Source organism: Amblyomma maculatum, chromosome 1 (genome assembly GCF_055883805.1).
Source record: "Amblyomma maculatum isolate TAMU_Amacu chromosome 1, ASM5588380v1, whole genome shotgun sequence".
NCBI classification, from domain to species: domain Eukaryota; kingdom Metazoa; phylum Arthropoda; class Arachnida; order Ixodida; family Ixodidae; genus Amblyomma; species Amblyomma maculatum.
The window spans coordinates 223,540,093-223,564,772 of NC_139344.1; the positions used below are offsets into that span (position 1 = coordinate 223,540,093).

A 24,680-nucleotide genomic window follows, 5' to 3' on the forward strand; every position below is an offset into this window, starting at 1 on the left:
AGCCCCGATTTGTGCCTACGAATCTGAAAAAAAAAAAGTAAAGGCGTCAGTCCTTAGCGCGCCGTCACTGTCCACAACACATTTCTTTGCAATGAGCCAAGATGCTGCCCAGCGATAACGGCGTGTTTATCTTTTGACTTTAGCTCCAGCAGGGGGAGGGGGGTGGGGGAGGAAGCAAACTTGGCAAAGTGCCAGCGCTTGTCCGGTTGTGCAAGCCTCGTTTCAGTATGTTCGCTTTATCATGCTATGAGCGACTGGGGCAGGCGCCGTCTACTGCCACTCCAATAACGGGAACGCGCGATAGCAGCAAGCGGCTTGCTTTTGAAGGGAACGGTGCTAAAAGCAAGCGTCATGATCGCGGCTGACTCGCGTGCTTCCGTTGACGACTGATGGTTGGAAGGATGGATGGCTATCGAAAAAAAAAAAAAAAAAAGAAAAAAAAAACCCATAGTGCTTGTTTGAGATCATAGCCTTTCATGGGCGTTGGCTGGGACCGCGCCGACAGTACTTATCCCTATTTTTAAATTAACAGGGTTGGAATTAATGAGTATTTAGTTGCGAGCTACGGAGGTTGCACAGGAGAAAGAGCAGGCTGCCGCCGCGGCGGCCATGCACTGATCTTGCCGTGGCCGCCGTCCCCTCCCTCCAACGCCGCCGGTCGCCGCGTCGGTCATGGCGCCATTTAAGTTTTACCCACTCTTCCATGGTTTTACCTGGTTTTATCTTCTGTCCCCGTTTTGGACGTGCGCAGCCTCTAATTATACCTTCCAATCGCAAAGGTGTTTCTTTACTTTTTTTTTTTTTTGCTGCGTGATGTGCGCCAAACCGCCCAGACGCGGCGGCGCGTAGTTCGAATTATCCGTAGCGGAACCGACTCACGTTCGAATTAACGGGCTTTTTTATACACAGATCTCTATGGAGCTTGGCCGGATCAAGTAGTGTAGTTCGAATTATCCGAAAATTCGAATTATCAGGGTTTGAATTAACAAGCTTTCACTGTATTTCTGAAGGCAGAGTCATAAAGAAACATTTTGTTCACGAGACATCTGTCGTCGCTTGTGAGGACACAGTCGCGATCATCTTATGAGCCACTGCTGCCGCTGGTCGTCGGAAGCGGTGCCGAGATGCCGCACGTGGAGAACGCCGCAGAGACCATGTCTGTTGGTAGTCCATACCAGGCATCGTTGACCCATTGAGCTACTTTGCCCAAAGAAGCTCGCTTCAGCCTCCCTGTTGGTGTATTTGGGTTTTCTTGCTGGAGCCACTCGTTGTAGAATGCACCGATGCGGTCTTTGAATGGCTCGTTCAGCGCCACATCCAGTGGCTGAAGAATAGGTGTCAATCCGCCCGGAATGATGACCAGGTCGCATCCCGCGTCCGCTACCGCTTTTTTCACACAGTCAATTATGTGGCCGCGGAAAGAGTCCAGGATGAGCATGCTGCGAGGCTTCAGCAGTGCCCCCGGACATCTGCACCACATGAGACGAAACCATTCAAGGACCATTTCATCGTTAAAAAATCCCTTCTCATTCACCCGCATGATGACTTTTGGCGGGAACTTTTCCTTCGTCGGGATCGTTTTCCTCTTGAACTGAAGGAATGGCGGTAACTTGTGCCCATCTGCCGTACAGCATAACATGATCGTGAAACTGTTGTGCGTGTTGCCCGTTGTCAGCAGGCGGACCTGGCGCTCGCCTTTTGCGGACACGGTCCTATTGCTAGGCATATCAAACCAGACTGGAGTCTGATCACCGTTGCCTATTTGACCAAGCAGGATTGAATGTGTTGCCCGCAGGTCATTCACGTAGCGCAGAAAGGCGCTCCGTTTTGTTTTGTAGGCTTCGGGCAACCGTTGCCATACGGTTGTTCGTCGCCTCAGGCTTAGGCCGTTCCTCTTCATGAAATTCGTCACCCACTTCTTAGGCACTTTAAACTCCATACACAGGATGCACATCTCCGCGAAAGCACGTGCCTTTGTTTCAATGTCATTGTAGCAAACACTCAGGCTCTTGCTTCTCTGGTCATGAACCCAATCTCAAACCGCCTCCTCAACGGCAGGGTATTGTCCGGACTTCGGCTCGCGAAAGGAATGGTGTGTAGCAGCACGCGCAAAAAGCTTACTTCTTTGTTTTCTCCAGCCTCTCGCGCACTTTTCTGAGACGTCGAACTTCCTCTCTGCTTCGACGTTGTTTTCAGACTTGGCGTACAGGATGACTTGCCGCTTGAAAGCAGCGCTGTACTGTTGTCGAGGTTGCGGCGGCATTTTGCAAGGCGTCTGTCCAGTGACACAAACCACATACACCGCTGTTAGCTGTAACGTCGGCTAGAGACCAGGCGGTGCGACGAGAAGAAATGGCGAAAGGCACACAACGTTGCACAACACACAAAAATGCTTCTCGGCTCATGTAACTGGTCACGTGTGGTCGTTTTGGATTAGATTTGTAGCTGTCCCATTTGTATCAAACATTGCCAGCCCGTCCGGCTTTGGCCGTTTTTTCGTGGAACGCCCATGGTTTGTCGATAACAAGTTGCTATCGTATTAAAGCAAACCTTTGGTGCATATCTCAATTAAATTCAAGTTCTTTTTTTAAAGAAGATCCACTTTCGCATTGTGTCTGACAACTTTTATAAAATTACGAGCGCACGGGGCGTGACATTATCTGCGACTCGGTCGAAATTACTTTTGACCCCGCATATAAGCAGACTTTAAGACTCCGCATATATGTCGACCCCCCAACGTTTGGAAGGACATTTAAAAAATAAAAGTCGATTTATACGCGGCAATATACGATACACGAATTGGCACTGTATGCATGCTTCACTACATGAAGCTTTTGCATTCACACAGCTCTCATACTTCAGGCACTCACTGCTTTCACTTACAAAGAAAGTAGAGATGTCGCTGTTATGGAAGCACTTACTTGGATGAAGCCATTGTAAACATTCAACAGAGTGATCAGATCTCCTTCAAGCACTGAGAACTTGTACTTTGCTTTTCTCTGGAGAAGAGTGAAACAGAAGGCAAATACAGTTTCCTCCTTCAATGATGCTTGCATAAGAAAGGAGATTCAGATTACAGGACAAACAGGATTTCTTCCAATTACAATTCAAAAGGCATACTAAGTATGAGAACACCAGGCTACATGTCAGTGCAAGCTCATTAACTATGTTATAAACCATATAAACTATTCGAGAAAAAAAGAAACAGTATCCAGAGCTATTTTTGTAGTATTACTGACAATGTGTTTGTCACTAGAGGTTTCGACTTCTATTTATGGAATTTAACTTCCAAATACAACTCAGGCTACGAGGGACACTGTAGCAGATGGCTTTGGATAATTCTGGCCACCTGGGATTCTTTAATGAGCACTGACATTGCACGGTACACGGGGACCTTGTGTTTCAGCTGCACTGAAATGCGGCCGCCACACCTAACCACTCAGCCACCATGGCGGGCAGAGGTTTTGAATTGAGTTCGCTTCAGTGAAAACTTGGCAAACAAGTGTCAACTGGAGGCTGCCCATCCCAGTCAGGATGGTTGCCAAGAAAGCTTTTTAGATGACAGCATACACGTCAGTTGGATTCATGTACAAGCAGTACAAACTGCTTCTTGACAAGTTGGCTTACTCCTGTCACGTCAGTTGGATTCATGTACAAGCAGTACAAACTGCTTCTTGACAAGTTGGCTTACTCCTGTCCAAACTGGCGAACACATGCAAAGCTAGTTTTAATTATACAAAACACAAATGGAGACTTCTCTGCTCTACACTCTTGCAACAGCAGCTCGTACCTGAAATCTGAAGGTAGTGTACCTACAAGCAGTAATGCCTGTTCAGTGCTCTCTTGGTGCATGAAAAACTACAGTTTCCCCTTATATGTTCGAGAGGGGGGTTAACCATTTCTGACCTTTGCAAATATGACTGATAAGCTGAATTTAGATGCAGCTTATCGATGATACAATTGTAACAATGTAAAATAGCGTACCCCTCTTCCTTCTCAGCGCCTCCCTGAACGTTACTGCACTCGATTAGTGTTGTCTGTAGGTGGCAGGCAGAATGCTTGGAACACATTTTAGTCCAATAGACAGTATTTAATGCCAGATCCCAAAACTTTAGTTGAAAATGTTACTGCCTTTAGAATAACTGATAGCACACGTAACCTAGCCACTAGCAATTGCTTCGCTACTTGAAATAACATAAAAATAAGCTTTATTTTTGCGGGCAATCTGCTGGCACTTTTTTTTTTTACATCTGCATGTGTTTGCGAGTACAGCTCTTAGTCGCCAAATGCTGTTGTTGGGTTATGACCGAATTTCGCAATACCACTACACGCAGTCGTGCGCAGAAGCTGTTGAATGAAGTGTAGTTGTAACGAATAACACTGGAATTTAGGGCTCGATTTTTTTTTGCCGCAGTGGAAAGATTGATGTCTAAAATGTTTGATTCCATAACGGTTCTGTTAGAAACACTGTAGAAAATTTTTACCGAGAATTTTTCGATCAATGCGTGCGCCTGTTTTTATGTAGTCCGATGCTGAAAACCATGAGCAGCGACCGCGATGAAGACTGGTGGTTGACAAAAAAGACTTACCGAAAACAAGTATAACTTTCACTCGCCAGACAGTAATCAGACATTTTTTGCATAGAGTAACATTCTTTTCAGTTTCACACTCAATGCTGTTACGGCATAATAATGCACGCCCTCGTCGATGAAAGTTTTAGTTGGCACTGTCATTGCTTCATTCACGAAATTGCAAACACTGGCGCCATTTAGTGGTAAAACCTGAAAGCATACCTCTCGCGATGTGAAAGCAGGGGTGGTTTTTTTTTAAGGTTGGAGAGAGCGCAAAATATAATAAATTATGAAAATCACTCCAACAAGAAAAAATAACAATGTGCAGTTACGAAAACCAGCGATATTTTGCTGACGTCACGTGGGGTGCTACACTGAAAGTACTAGGGTTTCTCCGCTAGATAATGCCTCGGTTGTTTTTATGCGATTTTCTATGGCAAATTAAATTTGTAAAGCCTTTTTTCTTTGATATTGTAGTGCTCGATCTGTACTATATGAGGCAAGATCTTTTCATCTCCACCATAATCTCATGAGATATTTTGACCAGTGTTCTGTCCCTTTAAGCATAACTCCTGTGATGGCAGTAAAGGGGGCATATAAATAAAACAAGCGGGGCAAGAACAGGAAGAGTTCAGACGATATATGCAGACTAACCATGAAAATGCAGGTAATTATAATTACTGTCCTACACAAGCTACGTCTGCAGTGACTGCCACAAAGAATTCTTTCATGATGAAACTAAGACAAAATTTTAAGCACAAGTGCTCTGACGACTTTAGCTTTGTTTTATTTAGTGTAATTAGGTTGGGTAGGCTAAACTCGTAACTGCATTTTTTTTTAATGTTGTATCCTACCCGGAGAGCAAGATAACTGAGCAACATCAACAGGAGCTAGGGGTAATGATAAGGAATAAAGGAATTTTAGAACAGCAGCATGATGAGGACAGGAAATTGAATAGCACCTGTGTATTGCTAGGAATTCCATAGACATAGCTATAAAGTTTTTCCACAGCCTCACTGCATGGGTTCTTTTTCTTGTACTCCAAGATAAACCTTTATAGCAATGCAGACAAAAAAAGGGGGGTGTTTGCATGCCATTTTTTGATATTTGTAATGCAGTTACGTCAGCACCAGTGGGATACATATAATGCAGTGAATACCATGCTTTTTTGACATATGATTGCAGCAAGATAAAGGCTTTGCAGCAAACCACAATTTCAGCAAGTGTTGAAGAGAGCCGGACAGTTGCATGAGTGAGCTTTTGCATTTTGGATAGTGGCCGTCTGATTTTTTTTCATGCTGAAGTTTAAGAGCTTAGGAGATTTATCAGTTAAAATTGGAGCCCGTTGTAGAATATTTTCTGCCAGTGATCTGCATCTACATCCAAAAACCGTCAGCTGCAAAGGCAACAGACGTAACGGACCTTCTACAAAACTTTTGAGTGGAGCTGCAACAAACAAAAATGTGATTTCCATCACACCTTATGTGAACAGATGACTTTATCCTGCATTACTGCAACGGCCTATCTTGCTGATGATATTGAGTTCAGGGGTGGCATTCTTTCAAAGTGGTATTGCAACATGTCCACTTCAGTCACGCTGATGCCCAAGTTGGCACTACCCAATCTTTTAAAGTCTAGAACAAATTGGGTTGTGTGATTAACTAAAAAGACTAGCAACACTTGGGCATCATCAATGCAACAGAAATGGACATTTTTGTGACACAGAGAGGCTACGACAGAGAGGCTATGGATAGGAAAAAAAAAAATTGTGCACAGATTCTCAAAGCTTGGTTTTCCAAAAAATGTCTTAGAAGTTTGTGACCGAGCAAAGTGCTAATATTATAAATGCACTCTGGCCATACACCAGGATGAGTTAAGCGGTTTGCGTCCTAAATACAGTGCTCTAAATGCTCTTGATCAATCATTTGTCATGACAGAAGTGCCCACTAAGGCATGACACATGATGTAAAGGCACCAACAACTTTTCTCAAGCAAAGTGGAATTGCTTGCAATCTTCCCTATGCTATGTACCAAGATGTACCTGCTATATGGAACTTGAAACTGGCAATAGTAAGGCTTGTGTTTGTTCGATATGAAAAGCCTGAATCCCTTTCGGAATAGAGGAACAACTGCTTGCTCAAGGTGAGAAAATCTACCCTGAAGGAAATGATCAATTTCCTGGAGCCTTTAAAGGTGAGTGACAACCTAGAGCAAGGTAAGCAGCCCACCCTGCTGATTGTGCTGCTGTGCTTTTCCAAGTTTGGAAGCTACATATCTCGTTTAGCTTGGAACACAAATGACAAACGAAGAGTACACACAGGTCAAAAGTATTTCTTTAGTCTTGTGTGTGTTTTGAGCTAAATAAGATTAATATAATGGCTGAAAACCGATAAGCCCATCAGTTAACACTTCCGAAGCTATTATTTCATCACCTTCATGAAAGCTGACAAATGAGCCCGAGGCTGAATGTTCATCTTCTCTAGCGAAGTGCATGTGCACCCTTGCGCAGCATAGTGGGGAGACCATGCGTTCTGACAAAACTGCACGCCAGCTTTTTCTGACAGTGAAGCGGTTACGTCTAAGTTATGCATAGGGCAGCCTCACTAATATGCTTGCCATCTTGCCTAAGCAAATTATTCAGATGCATCTTTTTATACAGCAAAATAACTGCAGCAGTTTGCATGGTCTCTCCACTTCAGAGGGTGTATGTGGATGACTTCTAAGAATGGTTTGATGTGGAAGTTGTGCCAGAACCAGCAAAGTAGAGATATGCCTATCTCATCAGTAGCATGATGGTGACATGATTGACATGGTGCAGTGGTGGATGTCTCCCCAAAGCACATTCCCTCAGCTTCCAACACTTATCAGAAAGGAAGCAGGAATCTTTTCTGCATCATAATGTTTAATTATTGAGCAGTGCTCATGTCATTTTATAGTGCTGGTGACACATGAACCCAAACTTTTGTTCTGTAGTGTTTGAAATGAATGGTAAACATCCATCTGAACTCTCCTGCTTCTTTCTAGGCATATGCATTCTGTTTGACAAGGTAGTGCATCTCCTGCCCTCACCTTGTAGCATTCAACACTGAACAGTGCGAGGGATTCAGCTGGACAGAATTGTCTTGCCAGTGCCTCTTTCAGACAGTGTCTACACCGTGAAGGGTTCTGTGAGCTCCCACCCTTCCCCTGTTCTCTCGCCAATAGTGTAATGCCTCTCACATCCACTATGCCAAACAACCCTCCAACAGACATTTCTTGCATGAATATACGCAGTTCCTATCAAAATAAGTATTTAAACAATTGCAAAATACTATCTGCATTATTAACATTTATAAACAATAACAATAAAAAGAAACTTACAAGGTTGTGTAATGGGCTAGCACCACCGCACAGACCCCGAGAGAAACAGACGGACAATCTCAGTACTGTGAAAACAGGTGCAATGTTGCAAGCGCTGTACGACATGAGGCACTGTTCTTGCCTTATTATTGATGCACATGTAGCATAGTAGTATATGAGGGATTTAGCTGGGTAGAATTGTATTGCTTTATTACTGACTTTTCTAATGACACACACCTGCATGAGTTGCTCCGATGCCTTTTTTTTTTTTTTTATTAGGGGCAGAAAGGGGGGGGGGGGGGTGGATTTAAAAGTTTAATGTAATGGCAGTAGACAAAATATCATGCATTTCTTTTTACTTATTATGTTCAAAATACATTTATGCTCAAGTACCTTTGCGATGGACTGGAATAAAATCGACATCCACAATGGCATAGTATCTGTTGCACAAGATGTCCCCACCGTTATTTGCACCTTTCACCCGTAAGTTGACAAGGTGGTAGAAACCAAGTGCCTGTCTCGCCAACTGCCCTTTGCTACCTCAACCTTGCTGTGCTGGACAGGGCTCGGACCACGATAGGCGATATAAGGAGTCTGCGGACCTAGGCCAGGTCCGGCCTCAAAAAGTAGGCTCATGCCGTGCTCTATGATAGGATGTTGTACAGTAGGCATACAACGGCAGCTGCTGTTCTTACCGCTTCTGCCCTCCTGCTTGAAGGAAACAAGAATATGGACTCTATCTGCAGCATTGCAACTATTGTCAGAGCCTCTTCTGAGCAGCCAAATTCACCTGAAAAAAGGTTAACCAGAAAAAATTGTTCACCTGGGCCACTGCTCTCAGTATAAATTACATACCAGACACAAGCAACATTTTTGCTTGCATGGCAGGCACTGGAAACATGACCATCTTCATTCCCAATTCTGTAAGGCCACCAGTCTTGTCAAGTGCTTGGAACAAAACAAAACAAAACAAAAAAAAAAAACATTGCTTAGCATGCTTATTACTAAAATGTGGCTCTGCTTACCTCCTAAAGCATAGTCTAACTCCAAGGCATTAATCACAATTCTGGAGGGAGGTGCCTAAGAAAAAAAAAAAAAAATCATGAAACTGCAACTCTGCTTCCGGCATACAAAATGATGGGAAAATTGCTCACTGAAGGAAAGCTGAAATGTGCAATGTTGTTTACTCCCAGTGACTTGAGCTGGAGTATAAAGGTTGATAAGTTGCTGCGTTGAATCTCTGGTGTCATGAATAGTGGGAGTTGTTTAAAGTCTTCCTCTGTAAAAAGATGAGGCCAGAACTTCTTCCTTGCAATTTCCATAAGCAGGTACTAACCTCTGAACAGTCTGTAGACCTTTCCTGATGACACTCTACCAGCACGGCCTGCCCTTTGCATTGCTGATGATTGCGATTCAGGCACCACAACTAAGGCATCCGTGCTTGTCTTTGGATTGAAGAAGTTGAGCTTCACAAAACCACTGTCTACCACTGTGTGAAGACAGTACACAAGTTTGGGCTATAAATGATGAATGACACTTCTGTCATCTGTAAACGACTTACCATAAACAATACCATTGATGGTCACAGAAGCTTCAGCAATATTGGTAGCCACAACAACTTTTCGAACTTTTGGGCTGAAGGGTTGGAAAGCTTTCATCTGTTAAATATCAAAATAATCATTAGTCAGAATTTATGAAGTGCTCATAATGGAAGTTGAAGTTTTGCAGAGTGCTATACCAGGAGTCAGGAAAATGTATTCATGTACAGGATCGTCCACTCTCAGTTAGAATCTCGCTCCGTGCTGCCGGCGCTCCGCGAAGCACCTCTGGCGGGCGTTATTGCGCAGGAGCAGTGAACGATTGCGAACGAGCAGAAACGATTGCGCAGGAGCAGTGAGAGAGAGCCGTAGGCGGAGCTTAGCGCGTCGTTTGCTACAGTGCACTCTGTATTGCGGTGAAGTGAACTTCAATCTCAAGGTTTTCAGATGAGGGCTAAAACTAGGGGCCATACTAAAACTGTAATCTTTTTCTCCATTTTACCATGACCTAGCAACTTCTTGGTTGCGAAATTTCGATGACGAAGTTTACCTATAGACGTAAACGAGGCTGCCCCACTGTCTGCCGTCGCGTGCAATTACTTGAGCGAGCCATTCGGCGATCAAGGCAACAAGAACGCTGTCTTATCATACCTGTGATCGAAAACGTGATTCGCGCCTGTCTAGACAGAACGCAGATACGTCTGGTGACTTCAATATTTTCTGCTCGTGGCCTGCACTAAAGCAAAATGTCGAAACTGCGGAAGACTCGCAGATTTGTGTAACAGAATGTTCACATCGATAAAGAATACTCACATTTGTGTACTACTGTAGCTACGACTGCTTTGCAACGGCTCTTCGCCTCTACTCCACGACTCTTTCGCAACTTTTTCAAATTTCGACCCTTTTGTATGGGCACCTAATATTCAACATTGGCAGACAGATTCTCTAATCCGGCAAGGTCTCGGGGAACCAGAATATCTAAACTAAATAGGCATAAAAACTAAGTAGATTGTGTAATTCAAATTTATATCTGTAGCTAAGTACCCAATCATAGTTGGAAACAAGAGAGAGGCAAAGAAAAATACCAATAAGTTTTACTTCACATTTATGCAAAAAACAACACAAAATAAGAAGCCTAGTCTGAACACGAAAATAAATAGGCTCGCAAATCTTTTGCAAGGTCAAGTAAAAAAGTAAGAACAAAAAAGAGAAACTGAAATAAGGCACTCTTGACCTGACGGTCAAGCGAGGCACGCAACCTTGCAGCCCATTTCGACTCCAGGCCGTACCCCTGAAGGCCTAGTAATGCGTAACGTCGCCGCCAGCATCATGGACAGCTCTCATTCTACCAGGAAGGGAGTTGTAGAGCGAAATGCAGAGGTCAACATTGGCCCTCAGTTCTTCCCAACGCTCTTGAACTGCTGCCCACAATTGGTCTGCCGACAAACCAAGCAGGTTTTGAGCCAACAATGCAACTTTGATGTTCTCCCATAGGTTTTCAATTATATTGAGGTCTGGTGATTGTGGAGGCCAGTCCATCACGACAACTCCCCGGTTCTGCAGATACGAGGCAACCCTCTTGGTGTGTGAATCGGGGAGCGGTCGTGTTGAAGAATGAAGTCCATGTCAGGAAATGGCCCGTCTACCAGAAATGGCAAAGCCACATCGTCCAGTGTAGAGCAGTATCCCTCCGATGTGAATCGCCCGGGTATTCGGACTAGAGGTCCTGGGCCATCCTTCGTCAGGGCGCCCCACACAGTCACACAGGCCCTTCCACTTGCGGCAACTCGTTGTATGAATTGCGGCATATACCTGTAGGAAAGATAAAGTGCATGTGCTATATTTTTTTTTTGCTTGTTTTCCGTGAACAAAAACACTGTGGTCTACTATCTTAGCAGAAGTAATGGTTCTGTTACAATGCAGTTGTGTGATGTAATAACATGTAAATTTGTTATATGCAAACGTTTGTAATGGTAACTTTACACCAGTCATCCGAGTCCGAATTTGAAGACAGGGATATTCCTGAAGGCATAGTATGCATTAATTTCTTTGGAACTTCCAACGGCGCTCTTATTCCTGGAAGCCAAGATAATTACCACAGGCAAACGAAACATAATGCCTTGGCTGATTTTTTAACAAACCGTCTTTGCGACAATCGGCTCTCCTGTCAAGTGGATGGGAAACAATAAAAAAAAACTGGCACGATGATTTTATTGAAAGCTTCATTGAAACTTCGCAAATATCAATTATGAATGCTGCTTACACTTTTCAATCTGCATGCATGTATTTTTGACATGTAGTTTAGCGTGTGCACCTCGTGCACGGAAAAGTATCTTCAAGCAGTCTACAATAGGTGTCACATATTTTGTTTATGATGTTCGCAACCGATGCTTTTTGATAAGACAGGCGTCAAAATTGCAAGGGTTGCACACAACTAACCCGAAATGCTACTAAACATACTTATTGAAAGCTTCATAAGCAAACTTCGCAAATATCAATTATGAATGCTGCTTACACTTTTCAATCTTCAAGCTTCCATATAAGTTCTGCATTCAAGCTTGCTTTTCCTGGCTTTAGATACACCTAAGCCGAACATACTGAGCAGTGTTTGCTCGATGCTGTTAACAAAAAGCAGCTGCTGCACATTTGAAACGTTTATTACGCAATATATACGCATTCTTCAGAACGCTAAGTTACAAACTGAATAATGCTCCTAAAATACTTTTTTAAAGTTGCCACCAAGTGTCTTTTAGTAACGTTTGCGAACAAAGCGACATACCTTGTGCTGAGACGGCGCCAGACTCGAGCTCTTTAGCTCCATCTTCTAAAAAAAAAGAAGACTCGCCAGTGAAAATGACGCTCTTCCAGTTCTCCACCGACCAATCCACATAGTCTTGGGGAAACTGGAGGCATTTCGCTTTGTTGTCTGCACGTAGGAGCGGCTTCTGTGCAGCAGTTCTGCTCTTGAGGCCAGCTTCGTAAAGCCGGCGCTTGATTGTAGGGGCAGAAACGTGCTCCAAACCAAGCTTCACTTGCAACTGCCTTACAGAGGTCCTTGGATTGTCCACGACAGCAGCTACTACCTCTTTGTCTTCTTCCTCTCTTGTCACTCGGCGACGATGCTGCCGAGGGGCATCGTGAAGCCTGCCTTCATTGTGATACACATTATTTATTCTGTTTACAGTATGAATCGCAAGATTAGTTTGAGTTGCAATTTGTTGCTGCGAATATCCCCTCACACTTAAATCTACAATCAGCCACCTTTCATCTTCCGGCACTCTCGACATTTCTCTTTAGTGTAGGCCACGAGTAGAAAATATTGAAGTCACCAGACGCATCTTCATTCTGTATAGACAGGCGCGAATCACGTTTTCGATCACAGTTGTGATAAGGCAGCGTTTTTGTAGCCTGAGCCGAATGACTCGCTCAAGCAGTTGCACTCGGCGGCGGGCAGTGGGGTGGCCTGACCGTTTACGTCTATAGGTAAACTTCGTCATGGAAATTTCGCAACCAGGAAGTTGCAAGGTCACGTTAAAGCGGAGAAAAAAATTACAGTTTTAATAGGGCCCCTAGTTTTAGCCCTCATCCGAAAAACCTTGAAATTGAAGTTCACTTCACAGCAATACAGAGCGCACTGTAGCAGATGACGCGCTAAGCTCCGCCTACGGCTCTTACTGCTCCTGCGCAATCTTTTCTATGGCACCCGCCAGAGGCACTCCGCAGAGCGCCGGCAGCACGAAGCAAGATTCTAACTTAGAGTGGGCGATCCAGTACAGCTGAGGCAGTACTGTACTATAATAAATCTGGAATCTGTATACACCACTCCTTCATGCAAGAACATTCTGGCACTTTTACTGTAGGTTCGAGGTTAACCAAGCCTAGCAATGTGGCTGTATTATGACATACTACTTCCATGCCTGAAGAAATGCCACAGTACAAACCTTTGCAAAGCTTGTACAAAGCTCATGTGGTACAGTTGCACTTTGTTAATATGGACTGTTATTACATACAGTTTTATATTGAGCGCATAGGGACACACACATCTTTGTTGCCTTAATACGGACAGCAATAAGAAGACTTTGACTGTAGTAACCATTTACTGATACAGAGAGCAAGGACTGTTGAAACTCTAGATTTGGGTAGAAGGCCATATACGCAATGAAATATATGGCTTTGCTTAACACTGGAATGCACATATTCCACACATTACACTGCATGCACACAGTTCTTCGTGCGCAGTGAACTGGCAGGCGCAGTTACTCCTCACTTTTTGGTTAGCAAAGCAGTTCTCTTCCTGGTGTCAAACTCGTGATTAGTGAGTTGGCATTGACAGGCTTGAAGACTCAAAAAGAACATGCAGCCTAACAAAAAACAACAAAAATACTTCAGAAACTTGACGAGACTTAGGTCTGAGACACAGTGGACATTAAGCTAGCTCAAAGGTGCAGGTGCAGAGAGGAGAAGCTATGAACAAAGTGAAGACAATCATATCAATCAATCCAAGAAGTGTTGTGCTGTGGTGACTTAGTGGTCAGGGTACTTGACTACATACTTGACCATGGAACCAGGCTTCTAAAGCCAGCCGCATTTTGAAGGAGGCAGAATACAAGGCGTCCACCTACTAAGTAATGTCAGTGCACGCTTCAGAACCCCCAAGGTGGTTGAAATTATCTAAAGTCCTCCGGTACAGTATCCTTCATAGATTGAGTAGTTTTGGGACATTAAACCAAACCAAACCAATCCAAGAGGTAAAGGTATGAGTTCAAACTGATTTGCTACCCTGCTATAGAAACTTAGATAAAGTAAAAATGCCAGAATAAATAAAATGAAACAATTCCATTTTACCTCCATAGATAACTGTGCATTTTTTCTCTTTAATTAAGAGCTAGGACACATATAATAAAGAAACGGCAATAGTAAACAGCATACGGCCATGACTAATACTTCTCGCATAATAATGATGTTGCAGCATGTGTGCAGTCTAGGACAACTCGGACTGAAAGGCTTATAATGGCACAGTTGCAAGCCCAACTATTGGAGAAAACTGATATCAAGACGATAAAATGGCACCCTTTGAAATGGCTTACCCACCAGGATTGTACACTGAAGGATTGGTTAGTCAACCCTTCAAATAAAGCAAACGTTTTAGTGGCATTAGAGCCATGAAGGAAAGCATGCATGGACAAAAAAAAAATAAAATAAAAAGGCAATGGTACAAGCAGTAAAGGGAAGGCTGTAAAAGAGCAGAGCACAGTAGGGACCAGAGAAAAACAAAAAGTGGACAGCTGCAGAATGAAAGCAATGACAATTTGAGGGGTTTGCCACATTTGAATGTGCCATGCGTGTTTCTTAACTGTTGTCACTTAAATGACGCAGGACCGGGAAGATAACGCCCTGGTCACGCAAAGCTTTCATTGTTGTATGCACTCGAACTCGCGTTATGTTTTATTATTCTTATTAACGAGGCACAATTGTAGGTGTTATACTCTGCAGTGTCAGTTTTGATGGAGTGCTGGCTTTTGACTAAAGTAACAAAAAATGATGCCTTCTACCCTGTTAAAGACTACAACTAGCACACGAACGGTAAACAATACTCATCTCCTCTTGTTTGATGCAAGCATTAAATATTCTGCATGTCCTTTTCTATCACTACCATTTTGGGCACATTGCAAAATATTAGTAATCAACAAATCTAATGCAATGTGTGATTACTTAGGCAGTGGCTGGGTCGGTATGCACGTCTCAATAATCTACTGATAATACAGCACCTCATTTGCTATGCAGTCTTATATTCTTTTTTTTTTTTTTTCTAGCTCACATTGGTAATGCTTTGGAACGTAGTTAGATCCAAAAAAGTTTCATGAAAATACCCTGCCCTCCCTATACTTCCTTCCACAGTGCAAAACTTATCCCATACAAGTCAGGAAAGAAATTCAATGTACAATCAATGTGCCTGGGGAAACCCTGTATCATGGCACTGTTTGACATGGGCTTGAGAGATACTTTGAAAAGACTGAAAATGTGGCCTTGTTATAGTGGCCTACAGACAAGCCTTCGCATTTCCTTTTTTGCTAGGTTTAGGTTAATGAGTAAAGGAGACAAGTCCTTGATGCCCGTGGTGACACTGCCTACCTTACAACGTTGCACCACTGACTGAAGATGTATCTCTGAGCTTTACAAGAATGTCTAGTAGTGGAGAAAGTATGATTGCAGGTTCTTTTTGTGTACGTTTAAGAGCCTTTGTAGGCAAGTAAATGAATAAAGAAAGCTATGGGAAGAGAAGAAGCACACCACAAAACTTTCAGTATACTGTGGCCATGCAGTATCCAGATGCACACTGGGCACAGCTATGCCAAACATGCAAGCTATCCCAGAGTTATCAACACTACGTCAAAGGTGGTTTCTTGTGAATTCTGAAGCATTTCATGAGCTCAAAGGCTACTCAGAGAGAAAGACAAATGTATTTCGGTGGGTGATAACCTGTATCACAGACATGTCTCAGTTTACACAAGTTTATTGAACATTCAATTTAGCTATTTGGAAGAAAATCATCAATTCATATAGGTATAATGTTTTCATGAATTTTCATATTGTTCAGTTCTTCTTTATCTGCATTTATTAAACTGTATGCATATTTCTGAAGCATTGAAAATAAGTATACACTACTTTGCATGTGGCAAGAGTCACATGTAAAGTAGCTTGAAATTGCTAGTAAATGAGAGCTTCCAGAATATGCTTAACATAATTAGAAACACCTAGTGATTTTCGGGGTGGCCCCCTCCCTCATTCCCTACAATTTTCCTGAATGCTTAAATGAGCACAAAAATTCAATGTACAAAGTATGCAACTTCGACAACTTTCCCAAATTGAATATCTTTCTTTTTTTCCCCTAAATTTTCATTTCTCGGGAGAAGCACAAGAAGCCAAACTTAGGAGTATGAGCACAGACACTGCACAAGTGGCTGCATTATGACAGTGTTATCTAAATGAACTTGTTGCTGTTAAGAATGAAGGAATATGTCATGTTGGACTGAAACTGTGCAATATTCACAGTAGTATGTTTCACCCTTAATGAGTGATTCAGGCTCCCTTCACCGTAGGATGGTCAAAAATAGAAGGCATGAAGAGCCCACAGTTTCATATGCCAGACACGCTTGACGAATAACACACACAATGCTCCTTGCAGTCACTGTACTATCTGGCAAAGAAGAGCAGCAAAAGTAACTTTTAAGTCAAAAAATGATGCACTGCATAATTCTAATGCAGAGCAAAGTATCAACCCCTGGAATCAGTTGAATTTCCTGAACACTACTGCTCTGAAAATGGCCCGCACCTGTTCAGATTGAGGCAGTGATCCATACAATGGTAAAACATACATGCTTGGAATGCCAGGGGTATTTTTTGTATTCCTTGAATACTCTCTGAAACAATGCAACCAAATTATAAAATTTGTATTTGTATGATAGAAAACATGTGAAGTTTGAATTACAGAAACAATCCTATTTTAGAAATGTTCATGTCCACAATTTATTTGCATTTATTTGCATCAGCATAAGTGGAGCAAAGTCAACCCATATGCCAAAATTGCACCAGAAACTTGCTCCTGTGTAGAACTTTCACAAAAGCCTCTTCATTACGGCCATGCTCAAGAGTAAACATACTGATGATGATTTAAATAGGAAAGTAGGTAATGGACCTCTTTCGAGTAGTGCAACCCTCTAGTGGCCGCCAAGAAAAATATGTTTGCCAGGTCAGGTCGCCTCAGCTTCCTCATGTGTTTTCTATGAAAATTCCTTTACAGGATGGGTTCATTTGGTGGGCAATAGTTATGAGCAGTGGTGGCTTCACCTTACAACAGATAGGCATAATTAGTCTATGGACACACATCATGCGAAGGGGTGGTGACAAACCTCACTATGTCTTCTAAGCTGAGGCTGGTCTATGTGGGAAGCTACTAGCACTGAACATAATTAACCCTTTCACTGTCATGAACGTACCGGTACATATTCGTGTTTCCTCCCCGCAGTGTCAATAATGTACCCGTACGTATTCTATCTTGCGTTCAAATCTTCGCGCCTCACCGTAAAGCTACCGCGCTTGGACTTGCTCCGCCATCTGTTGAATCTTTCTGCAAGCTGATATGCTCGCTCCGCGCCGATATGACACATATATGGAAGAGTATGGTGCGACTGCGCCCGCCCGTTCTTTGCTCGTGGGAGGGGGCGTGGTCGCTCCGTGACACTACTCTCTCAAGCGAGCGATCCTTCGGCGCGTGCGTGCGGTTATGGGTTCAAAGTTTGTTCTGCCATCTCCGGCAGGTTTGGAGGTTTTTATTTTTATTCTTTGTCGCGCTTCCGCTACGGCGTGGCAAGTTCAGGGCCACACGCGGTTGCCTCTCTCCGACTGACATATGACTCGATTGCTGCATTCGCTCTCTCCACGCGCCCTCGCTTGAGGACAGCTTGCCGTTAGCAGCAGCAGCACACGAGTGTTTTAGCCTCTTTCCATCTTTTTCTCTTTCGACTTCACTACGCGCCGTTTCTCTCCCTTGTGCTGGCCACTGAATGCGCGCGGAGGGCGCACATTCGGGCAAAAGAAAAGGAAAGACACTCGTGTCATGTGCCCTGTGTGCGACAAGGGATTGTGCTTGGACCCATGCTTCAGGATCTACCACACTCTGAAGAAGTATTGAGCGTGTTTTTTTTAATTTTATCATATATCATTTGTAGTCAGACTGATGATGATGATGTTTATTTAAACACCTGCAGAACACTGAAATGTGCAAATTGCATTGACTAATTTATTTGTATACCCATCATAATGCAAAATAAATTTTTATGCTCGTTCCCTGATATGCTCATTCTCTGAAACCAAGCCGACACTGGGGGTGCATCCCGGTCAAAAACAGCCGACAGTGAAAGGGTTAATGTCTTACAGTTGTAGGACAAGAAAACATTCTTCGCGGCAGGACACATTAAGGAAACTCCTCCCTTATCTTTGTCCAGCATGGTTGGTAAAAATGGCAGACTGGAACTTTCGGCGCAAGTGCAAGATATTACTGGAAAAGGTCCATTGGCTAAGCAATGTACAATTAGGGCTCTTTGTTTTTGCATGAAACACTATTTTACACAATTCTTGAATCCCCAACATTTCCCCTAAAAAGTCAGAGCAATCCAGATATCCCCTCCAAAATACACCTTCTAGACAATGTTGGTTTTACACATTTAGTACAAAAATGAAGGCATCAAAATCTGGGGATATGTTATGCTGATTCCAGAGGGGTTTCCTCAGTCAACTATTGATCTCTTGTAGTGGTTGTTACATATGAGGCAGTTGAATTTGAGGTTAAATTAAAGAAGGAAGATTCAAAGCGAGAGGATGATATGCAGATACAGACAAATGCCTTACTAGTACTATGCAATAAACACTAACTACGCTAAAGGTGCCTTGTTCTAAGGTTCTTGCACATTTAAAATGGCCGCTTTGATGTTCATTCCTGTAATGTAGCAAGGAAGTGCTGTGGAGGAGCTTGGTAACATATATGATGTAAAAAATATTGGGGGTAAGCAGTTTTTTAGTGCAACCTAGCAATTGTATACTGTTTATGAAATAACAATAAGGCATTTGATGTTTAGCATAAAGATGAACGATTACAGTAAACTGTCTTGTGATGTAAAAATACATTCCCCAAAAAAGCTGAATTGCAAAACATTCTTCTAAACAACCTGATTTGTACCTAGATTCGAGCTCAAGAAGTATTGTGCAATTTTTAGCTTCCGAATTCCACACAAAATAAAACAAAAATGAAGGGCCGCACATATACTGTGACCATCACTACCTGCTAACCATTATTACCAAACAGTAGTGGCTGTAAAATTGGTAAAACTGAACACAATTTTACATTACCCAAAGCCTTAAATGAAAATGCATACTCTTACAAACAATGTGAACAAAATGCATCATATGCTCTTTTTAAATAAGCAATCTGTCGATGACCATCAGATATCACAGAAAGCAAGTGCCAGTTCTGCTTTCCAACATACAGAGCAATAATATCTAGAGTACAACAATGGTGAATATGCTTTAATAAGAGAAAGTACTACACTGACAAAAGGTAGGTTCAATTAGGCTATCCTTCAGTAGAGAAAATTTGGCACTGGCAGCCTTCTGACCGCAGAATGTTAATAGGTAGTTTTCTCTTGTAGTTCAGTACTGTGGTGAAAAATATGCTTAGCTACCAAATGAAGATAAAGCACAAGTAAATTATAGCAATCATATCAAAGATTTTGCTCAGTTGCTCCAGTTAAAATACAGGTGACTTCTGTGAACATCAAAGCAGTCTCCGTATTAGGCCAGGAGCATAGTGAAACCTGCAAAGTTTTCAGATCCACTTATCACCATGTGCTTTGTTCACACGGTGCTGGTGATGCCAAGTGTAATCGATATATACATGCACTGCATTTTAATGAAATAGTCTAAATAATGAAGTGTATTAGCCAGTTAGCTGAAAGCATGATAAATCCAAGGAAGCTGTACTTGTTGCCAGGAGAAACTCTAGTTCAAATACTGCATTGATACTAAAAGTAATCAAGTAGCACCAATACTGCATTGGAGGTAGTGTTTTTATATGAGCACTCAAAATGAAATTGCAATATTTACTTGAGAAGACTGACAGCTTCTTCCACCTCATCCTGCCCAGTCAGGAACACCAGCACATGGCCCATGCGTTGTGTTTCGTGAATTTTCACGACAGTTTCAACAGCTGCCTTCACATAATTTGGAACTGGGTCAGCCAGGTAGTACACTTCGACAGGATATACTCGCCCTTGGATGCTCAAAATCTCTGATGAAATGTGTTTGCTAAAAAGAAAAAGAAGGGTTGAATAATACTGTGCAGTCTGAACAGCAAGCAGTTCATTCTTAACATTCACTCCAAAAATGAACCTATAGCCTACTATACTTCTGCAGTAGAGGTCCCGCTGGATTTCAATGGTTTCAAGTTTTTCGTATTGCTGGGAAGAATAATCCCCTTTTAAATTAACAACACAAAATGATAACAAAGTTCAAATATAAGTTACAGGACTTCCTTCTGTACATTATATAATGCAATTGCCATATATAATTCAGTAAAACTGATTCTGAATATGAAGTAATTCCTTAAAAATCAAGGCAATATAAAAGGGAACACTTTAAAAGCAAGAAGTGAACAATTAGAAGATTGAGTATAAACATCAAATTCCCCCTCCTCCGCTACCCAGGTCGCCCCTTTGGCTGACCTCGTCGAAATCACCGCTACCGCACACCACGCTCGATTGGTCCAGCTGGAGACATCAATACTCCAAATTTCTATCACCCTTCAAGCACATCCAAAACGATTGCAGTCATTCACATGTGTGGTGCTTTCCCTGCACAAGTGACTTCCCACAGCCAGGAAGAAGGAATGCGTCACCTCAAAACCTCTACCTTTACCCCATTCTGATGGCATTAGGTGAGGATCTTGAGATTGTCCAGCTGAACTTCCGAAACCTCTCTGCACCATTATCTCTTCACTCGCCCCTGATTCCCCATCTCCTCCTGCTCCAGGAGACTTGGATGGTCTGCACCGTCCCGGGTTATTGCACCTATCATGCAACGACAAACACACCATTCGCGTCCCCCTCCACTCTCCTCAAATATTTATATGGCAGGATCTGTTACCTCCCTTCTTCATGTATATTACTCTCCCTCCTGTCCTTTTACAACCCCCCTATCACTTCATGTTTATTCTCTGCCTTGGGTAAATTTCTTCACTCTCTTCAGCCCACCACTCATCTATTGCCAGGGGGTGACTTCAATACCCCTCACATCCTATGGGGGTATTCCCAGACCCCCAAATCTGGCCACCACAGCCGACCTCACCTTCAGTCGGGGTGCGGTTTCCTATCACTAGGAGGTCACTGCCAGAACTCTTCTTGGTGATCACTTTCTCATCCACCCTTTTGCCTTCCTCTCCCGCATTCCTTGATGCTGAGCAGTCATTCAGACTCACTGGCGTGCCTTCTGCATTGTACTATCTCCCTACTCCTTGAATCTTACAATGCCTAAATGTCCAGCATTTTTGCAACGCTTTCATCCAGTAGCTGTCAGGTCCCCTCCCGCTGCCCAGTCCAACACCTGAACCCTTACCTTATCTGTTTATGGCGTCACCATAAATGTGTTCAGCGTTCTTTCCGTTCTCAACCCCTAAACACTCAACTTTCCTCCTGAATCGATGCTGTGTGTGCCGGCATAGTCGCCCAGTGAGTCTTCTTCAGGCATTCTCATTGGAGTGCACTTTGCGGCAGTCCTGACTCTGCATTGCATTGCCGGTCTACATGGTCTCTCTTCAAATCCCCTTAGATACTAAGTCCACCCTAGTTTTCACTCAAGCTAATCCACTTACCAGCTTGCTTCTATCTATCCAGTGCCCCTATTACTCCTTCCTATTCGCCTAGAATGCCTTTTTACTGTACAGGAGCTCGAAGTGGCCCGGGTTGCTATTGCTATCCGTTCGGTTCTTGGTAAGGATGCCATTACATACACCACACTTCATAACCTCCCTGACCCCGCCAAAGAATTCCTTCTCCACACTTTTAATGAAACCTAGAACAGCGGCAGCCTCTTTAGCTCCTAGACCTCCTCCATCATTACTGTATTGACATATAAATAATGCGACAACAAACATAATGCAAGCAGGGAGTTTGTGCCTAGAAGAAAAATAAAAAATGTTATTGCGATTATAATGCTAGCTCATGATTATAATGTGAAATCACAATTAACCGATCTGATCTAGCACAATGTGATGCATCATGTAGGCCTGACGCATTCGAAGCTGCTGTCACTGTAACGTTTGCTGTCGTCACCATGCCGTTGTCTGTTGCTGCACAGTGCCAGCTTCCCATCTTTCCTCAAGGGTTTTTTTTACCTTACCTTGTTTTACGACCCCGAGGTTGCCAAGAAGTTTTTGCTCCTCACAACTCGCTAGCCTGGTGGTAAAGCTATCTTGATGAGCAGCGAAAAAAAAAAATGCATAAAATTCGGGCCTTGGTTTCGAACGTAACGCGAAGTTCATTCTGAAAAATGTGATATCTTAAAAAAAGAAAAAGACCTCTGGTTACAATCATGTAAATGCGGTACTATAATTCCCAAGTCAGGACAACCTCCCTTCCTCTTTGACATCCGCCCTATCTCTCCGACGTCGTACGTTGAAAAGGCCCTTGAGCAGATGGCTTTGACTCACCTTCCTCATTTCTCTGATCAGCTCTCGACACCATATCTGCGCTCAGATCACGTTCCAGCTTCTATAAAACACCTTTCTTTCACCCTCCCACACCTAAATCCATGCACAGGTAACCATAGATACATGCAAAGCCTTCAATGGGGGTTTGCCATGACAACATCTTGTCACAACTTCCCTCTCTTGCTTGTGGCTCCCGCATGTACTCCTATCTCAGTTCCTTCCTCTCTAACTGAATGGCTCACTTTCTTATAAACACTCATTTGTACTAACCCCATCAACTCACATGGGGCACTCCTCAAGGTGTAGTTCTCTCCCCTACTATGTTCAATCTGGCTGTGGCACATCTTGCCTCCCAATTAGCTCAAATTCCTAACCTTCACCACATCTTTTACAATGACAACATCACTTTGTGATGTTCGTTAGGCTCTCGAGGTAATGCGCAGAATACCTTGCAGCATGCCGTATACATCACTGTCACCTTTCTCAACATACATGGTCTCTCTCCTGCTCAAGAAAAATCCAAGCTTCTCCTTCTCAGCCACTCTTTCTACAAATGGCCTCATAACCCCCTATTCTCCCTCCATCTCTCTAGCACTGCCATCCCCGTCGTCACCAAATGCACTGTTCTTGGCTTCCTTTTCCATGCAGCCAAGAATGTGCAAGCCCTCCACCATACTGCTCCCACCTGCCACTCCGTAACTCATTTTCTGCGGTGTGTGATCACTCAGTGCTCAGGTCTCCACGAGACTCATGCTTGCCAAGTTGTCCAAGCACTCGCCCTCAACAGGTTCCTGTACTTTGTACAGCTAGAAGAAATATGAAAGGGAACACAGGAGCATGTGGCCTCCAAGCTTTGTAAAGCTCTGTAACCAACGCAAGACGAGAATGGGTGGCACCAAGGGTATGCTCGGGAAGAGCAGCCGACCAAGCTTGCTTTGGATGCGTCTTTACCACTGATTCCTATCACCTGTCGGTGACAGCGCATTTGAAAGAGTGAAGACCATGAGCTCCAGTGTTCCCTTTCATATTGCTTCTAACAGTATGTTATGCTCTATTCACCTACACTCAACTAAACATTATTGAGACTGCACTAGTGGGGCTCTGCAAGGCTGTTCAAAACCTCCCTATCACCACTTCTATCAGTAAGCTCTTTGTCACGGGCCTTTCTTCCTATTTGCACTCTTATCAGTCTTCATTATGACTCCCATTTTCCTGACTTTCTCTTACCTGTCAATGTCAGTGGTTACTGGCTCAGGTAGGTATTCCTCCCATTCTTGTCTCCAACACAACTTCTCCCCATCACGTCCCAGCTCCCAACCTTCGTATCCCCCTCATCCTGTCCAATATGTCCCCCTGTCCTCCATGCTGGTCATCGTCATACAGCCATGGAGCACCATTTCCCACTCTTTGCTACTCAGTGGCCTACTAGTAGCCCATACCTCCACCTTCCAGACACATTTTTTCTCGATATTTTTGCCATTTCCTATGTCCTCCAGTCCTTTGCCCTCCTTCTCTCTTTTCCAAAGTACACAGTGTATGTCGGCTCACAACCCATTTTCTGCCACATACCTTCTTCCCTTCAACGAGAGGTCGAACGAGCGGTCTCCGCATTAGAGCCTTCCACTGTTTTCCTTTGTTAGGTACCTGGGCACCCAAAATGCACTCATTACCCCTCCCGCCTCTTTCTTTATCGCTATCGATCTGATGCCTCCTGTCCTAACTGCCCCTCCATCTATGCGAATCTATCTCATTGCCTCTTCTACTGTACGGCTGCTCAGCAGTCTGGTTCCTATTCATCCCCTTTCGTCAGCACGTGGCTTGAATGGCTCGGCGCCGAAGGAGAAGAAGAATAGTCGACAGGTTACCCAAGCAGTTTACATGCTTTGTCAGCAATGTTTAGTCAAATAAGTCTTATATCACTACTACTACTACTATTATGTTTTCTTCTTGCTAATGATGCATAATGCATTACCG

At 43.4% G+C, this 24,680-nt stretch overlaps 1 protein-coding gene across 3 annotated transcripts in view; it reads right to left on the minus strand.

Moving 5' to 3' along the window:
- Positions 1-24,680, minus strand: part of LOC146205727 (putative ATP-dependent RNA helicase DHX35) — a 28,172-nt gene that overhangs the window by 1,129 nt on the left and 2,363 nt on the right. For 2 of the 3 annotated variants that reach the window (XM_084590385.1, XM_084590382.1), the window contains exons 7-15: positions 20,108-20,308; positions 16,782-16,869; positions 9,472-9,568; positions 9,247-9,399; positions 9,065-9,189; positions 8,936-8,990; positions 8,766-8,858; positions 8,606-8,700; positions 2,922-2,999 (exon numbers count right to left, since the gene is read on the minus strand). In XM_084590385.1, the coding sequence (XP_084446511.1) occupies positions 2,922-2,999; positions 8,606-8,700; positions 8,766-8,858; positions 8,936-8,990; positions 9,065-9,189; positions 9,247-9,399; positions 9,472-9,568; positions 16,782-16,869; positions 20,108-20,308 (985 nt within the window). Of the gene's footprint in view, positions 1-1,505; positions 2,276-2,921; positions 3,000-8,605; positions 8,701-8,765; positions 8,859-8,935; positions 8,991-9,064; positions 9,190-9,246; positions 9,400-9,471; positions 9,569-16,781; positions 16,870-20,107; positions 20,309-24,680 lie in introns of those variants that run through there. The other variant, XM_084590383.1, reaches the window with a different exon arrangement.